This window comes from Cornus florida, unplaced genomic scaffold (genome assembly GCF_030987335.1).
Source record: "Cornus florida cultivar Cherokee Brave unplaced genomic scaffold, ASM3098733v1 CherokeeBrave_3.0.0_Hap2_Chr10, whole genome shotgun sequence".
NCBI lineage: Eukaryota > Viridiplantae > Streptophyta > Magnoliopsida > Cornales > Cornaceae > Cornus > Cornus florida.
Window position 1 is genome coordinate 99,869,058 of NW_026775580.1, and position 5,793 is coordinate 99,874,850.

At 35.3% G+C, this 5,793-nt stretch overlaps 1 protein-coding gene across 1 annotated transcript; it reads left to right on the top strand.

Annotated features, from left to right (window-relative positions):
• Nucleotides 1-275: 275 nt before the first annotated feature.
• Nucleotides 276-1,041, top strand: LOC132276337 (ubiquitin-ribosomal protein eS31 fusion protein). The gene has a single exon (XM_059777725.1). It carries the CDS (start codon nucleotides 371-373, stop codon nucleotides 839-841), a length of 471 nt encoding a protein of 156 aa, XP_059633708.1. The 5' UTR covers nucleotides 276-370; the 3' UTR covers nucleotides 842-1,041.
• Nucleotides 1,042-5,793: the final 4,752 nt, after the last annotated feature.

Sequence of the window (5,793 nt, forward strand, 5' to 3'; positions counted from 1 at the left end):
TACTTATGTCACTAAGGTTATTTTTGTAATTTGTAAAATATTAATTTGTGTTTTTAAAAATAAATTAATATATCAAAAAGTTAATTCCGTTCTTTTAATCAATTGTAATTGTAATAATGTGATCAAATTTAATAGTGTTGAGAATTTTTTTAAAATAAGTTGAGGGCATTTGATTAAAATAATGATAGTGTCGGAGGTTTTGTGAAATTTGCTCTTTATCCTTTTACTCACTATGATTGCATCAGCATCTTACACAAACCCTAGACCCAACACCTACTATATAAACTCTCTTATTCTCAATCGATGCGCTCCCCACAAACCCTACCTTCGATTTCCCTAAAATCGGCGATTCTGAACAAAACCAGCAAAAATGCAGATCTTCGTGAAAACCCTAACGGGTAAGACGATCACCCTTGAGGTGGAGTCCTCGGACACCATCGACAACGTGAAGGCCAAGATTCAAGACAAAGAGGGCATTCCACCGGATCAGCAGCGCCTCATATTCGCCGGAAAACAGCTCGAGGACGGCCGAACCCTAGCGGACTACAACATCCAGAAGGAGTCGACCCTCCACCTTGTGCTTCGCCTCAGGGGTGGTGCAAAGAAGAGGAAGAAGAAGACCTACACCAAACCCAAGAAGATCAAGCACAAGAAGAAGAAGGTCAAGCTCGCCGTGTTGCAGTTCTACAAGGTGGATGACACCGGGAAGGTCCAGAGGCTCAGGAAGGAGTGTCCCAACGCCGAGTGCGGTGCTGGAACGTTCATGGCCAACCATTTCGATCGGCACTACTGTGGAAAGTGTGGCTTGACCTACGTTTATCAGAAGGCTGGTGGTGATTAGAGTCTCTTGCTTGAGTCAATTTTATGCTTATGAATTGCTAGTTAACTTTTTTTGTTTAAGTACTAAAGGTTCTTGAATTGTGTTTCAATTTGGATTTCAATGCCTGAATTTGAATTACTTTAGCTGCTTATATGAGTTTTTATTTGCAATATTGATCTGGGTTTTGATAAATGATAATATATTTATGCTGGTTTTATCTAGTTCTGAATTTTTCTTTATGAGCATATAGAAGTTGCACGGTTTCTGATGCTAGATTATTGTTCGATAGATCAATCCAAAATTTGATATATGATGGTGTGATAATATATGTGTATGTGTCTTAGTGTTAGTTTTCTAGCTTTGATTTGTACCTTAAATTTATGGCTTTTCATTCTTCTGCCTTTGTGTTTTGTTTTCATTTTACTTTTCTTCTAATTGTTAACACGTTGAAGATAATCATGAATTTGATACATTTTAGCTATATCTTACAATAACCACCATACATGAAAGCTTAGTTGGCATGACCTTGAGTTTTTGTTTTCAACTCCTGGCACCATTGAAACCTGGTGGAAGGAATTAGTCCCTCCTCCCCTCCCCGAGGAGGGGGAACACCTTCCATTATACATATACATGTCTGTGTGCGCGTATATGTATAACTTATTGCCAGATTATACTTTTGCATTGATCTTGTTTTTCTAATGTTGGGATCTCCACCCTATTTTTAGCTGTTAGAATCTTCATTTTGATGCTACTTGCATTTTCATTATGTGTGCTCCTTCGTAATGTTTGAGAAGGGGCCTGATCCCCCCCTTTTGTCTAATCTTATGGACAGACTCCAATTGCTTCATGACTGTCCCCAACACTCTGTTCATCCTTTCGAATTTCCTAACTTTTGAAACCATCCATCTGGAAAGTTATGCTCATGGCAATGTAGTTGTTATAGGCAATTTCTGTAGTCCAAGGAAGCAGGACTCTGTGAGTGGATCAAAGTTGGCATTTCCTGTGCCATTGTTTCTTCTCTTTCTATGCAATTGAGGAATGAAATAGGAGTAAAAGAGATAACTCCAGCCGTTTAGTCTCCTATAGTTGTTCAATTCTGTCATTAGCAAAATTTCTATCATTCTCATAGTTGCATGAAATTCTTACAAACAACATAAATAAATAAATGAAAACTCTTTTGTTTTTTTTTTTTTTTTTTTTTTTTTTTTTTTTTAATCAAACTCGACCATAGAGTTGTGTGACTAGATACAGTGCGAAGTGTGAACCAAGCTTGACGGTGACATTTATAATTTTCTATAAATTTTGATAGTAGCATATTCTAACAATTCAGTTAAAGACACTCCTTTTACACTCCAAAGAAAGAGTGGTTATTGTTATTCTGTTGAAAGCAGCCATATATATATGGGAAATGGTAGGCCACCACCATTTATGCTAGTTATAAAAAGTAAAAGGCATGGAATTAGAACAGAATTTCAATTTTGAAGTTCACTGGATTCATGCATATGCCTCCTCCCATCCTTCCCCTCTCTTCCTGTACCTCTTACCAATGAAAGCATTGCTCCTCTCTTCCTTTACTCTCAACAAACGTTGGCTAAAAGTTATTGGTGACATGGAATGAGCAATGTGTGGACTGGGCATGTTATCCATGGGGAATGAAGTTCTTTGTTGAGATATGGATTCTAAGATTAGACAAGTTCTTCATCATAATTCTACTGCCATCTTGAATTAAACTGTGAAATGCCTTCATACTTGTAATGTTTAACAACTATGGATGCTAGCATCCAGCTTTTGTGGCATTGTCAAACTTCAAATGTTGTTACAAACTGGTATCAGAGTCCTTCATGATTATAGTAAAATTTATGTTTTGGGTAGGGGTAGGGCCGGCAAATTACGACACGAGTTAAAAAGATTTGGGTCGTAAAAGGGTCGACACGATTAACCCATTTACTTGACTGTGTCGGGTTAGGGTTGAGGGCTTCAACTTGTGTAATACGTTTCTGACCCACTTAACTCAACATGTTATAATCGTGAGTATGTAATATGTTACCTATTTAAATTCAATTACTATGGATAGTTAAGTCATTTTAACATAAAACTTATTTATGCCTTATGATTTTTTTTTTTTTGAATATTTGGGTTAATTATTACAATTTTTTTCTATTATTTAGTATTTAATAAAATATTAAATGTTTCGTTTTGATAAACAGGTCATTAAACGGGTTAACACGTGTACCTGTTTAATAAACGGGTTGCGTTAGTGTTAATGTTTAATAAATGGGTTGGGTTAGTGTTGAGAATTCTTGACACGATCATTAAATGGGATTGGTTTGGGTTTACCTATTTAGTATAATACCCTTAGAGCAACTTTAATGCTCTCTCATTTGGGCCTCTCAAACTCAAAATATGAGAGTTGGGTAAAAAAATGCCTCTCCAATGGGCTCTCAAATTTCCTTTCACATATAGCAGGTGTTAATTTTTTTTGGCAAGTCTCTCATTTCCCAATATGATGCCGTTTCTCTTATTTATGATGCCGTTTCTCTTATTTATCTGTGGAATCACAATCTGAAATCATCACCCATTCGCATCTCTCTCTCCTTATCTGTTGCAATATAGAGAGAAAAGTTTCGGGAAAATCATCCGATATGAACCAAGGAAGAAAATCGATGACGAAAAGAGGGTTGCTGATGGACCTCGATCTCGATCTTGACGGTTCCTGGCCGTTGGAACAGATCTTCATCTCCTCAAATCTCTTGCGAAGTTGGCTTGACTTTGGTTTTTCTTTGTTGATGTTGTAGTTTGCAGTTGCACAGGGGGGTTATAATTTTTTTTTTTTTTTTGGGTTCTTTTTTTATTAGATATTTTAGATATTTGTTTTTTTTTAACTAGGTTTAATTTTAGTTGCCTTCTAATGTTTACAACTTGACTTGGAATGTGCTTAATATTAATATTACTCATGCAAATATGAATGGTGGGAATGGTAGTTGAAAAAGAATGGTGGTTGTATAAAAAAAATAGCATTTTGCATGAAATGCATTATTAGAGCAGAATTGGTAAAATGTAGTATTTTGACACGAATCATTGACACGACAAGAACAAGACCCACGAACACGAATTGCCACCCCTAGGTAGGGGTGACCACAGATCTGTAATGGTGAAATTAATTGGATTAAGCTATTTTACGAATCGGATTGGAGATTATTATTTTTAACCATGGCGTAATAGATAGATCAATTTTTGACTCTCAAAATTAGTAGGTTGGTGTTTAGGGTTAAAATTTAGTAAAACTTGGAATGATAAAAGAATAATTAAAAAATAAAAATAGTGTATATATATATAGATTTGAACCGATTGGATTGGATTGAATCGGTTAACTGATTAGATCGGTTTTTTAAGATCCCAGTGGAAAATAATCCGACCCGCACATATTGGATCAAATGACACATCAAATGTGTATGCCCCGGTTCGGCCCACTATATTATATATGGTTAGGTTCTTAATTTCTTTACCAATATATAAAAATTTGTATATTCTAAAATTATATTATTATTTTCTAAATTTCTCTTTAATTTTCCTTTATTTTCCTTTTTCTCTCTATAAATTCATTTAATTCCTAATAAAAAGTAATTTTTTTTTTGCTTGAATCATGCTCTAATTCTTTTTATTTTTAAAGTTATATAAGTATTTCCTTTTTTTACTTCTACTACCTAAAATTCTTCTTTTTATTTTTATTTTTTTTTGCATTGTGCCCTCTTGAATTGAGATCGTGGCTCCACCCTTAAGTGAAACACCTTGGGGAGTGTTGTATCCTCTCTAGATATGCAATGGCAGTAGTCTCGGGCGTTGAACTAGTTATTTTTAAATTTATTTCATATCAACAAAGGATCAAAGGATCATCTTATACCAATGAAATAAGTAGCGACGGTAAATGAGCGGATTTTAATCAATTTCTCTGCATCGTTTGGGTTCACCGACCTCTCTCATCTTCATCAACCATTTTCAACTTGATATTTAGTAGTTCTCATGCAATACAACCCCAATATACTACCATTACAGTGTGATATTGACAGGGCTATAATAAAATAAGAATGGTTGCTAAGCTTTCTTTGAACTTTCATCATTAGTCTCTCTCTCTCTCAAGTCAAATCTGATGAACTGTATCTGCTTGCACTTTGCATTTTCAAATACACGTTTCTACCAAGAATATTACTATTCTGTAGCTTAACCCATCAATTGATTGATCTTGACCCGATTGTGTTATGTGCACATGGCCATTTTCAGACTCGATCCTAACCCAACGAGACCATCATCAGTCTTGAAGTGAAAAGGCTTTGAAGTTATGGACAACACGAAAGATAAGCTCAATTTCCTCTCCAATGAATATATTATATTGTTGTGTAAGAACATATAATTTTGGGTGTAACGTGGGGTCATTACTCGTCGTTAGATTGCAAATGGTGATAACTACGAAGCATGAACTGGATTATTCCGTGTATGTGTGTGTATATACATACATATATATATAATGATAATGATAATGATTTGACCTAATCTGAAAGGTCTGTCTTATTAAACTTTGTGATTCACATATTCCTCCCGTATTCAGCGAGCGGTGGTTCGTCGTTTGCTCAGCCGACCACTTTACCACCCTACTTTGTTGTCTATATTTGCCCTTTTTCTTCCTATTTTTTGACAAACTTTTGCTCAATATGCTGAGTCGGTCACAAATGTATAATTGTATATATCAGCTCCAGGTCAATGGATTTGGTTGTGGAGTAATATATGTGGTCAATGGATTTGGTTGTGGAGTAATATGTGTGTGTGTGGGTGGGGACCAACAATGCAATCAGGGTCCATGAATGCTACCACCTATATTCTAGCATTTGTGTATGAAGGAAAATAAAAATAAACCGAATTTCTTTCATTGGGTATAGATGATACAAGAAAATAAATAACAATATTGTAGATGAGTCATT

What these genes read in the sequence shown, in the direction of transcription:
- LOC132276337 (XM_059777725.1), top strand. Translation starts at nt 371, where the DNA reads ATGCAGATCTTCGTGAAAACCCTAACGGGTAAGACGATCACCCTTGAG.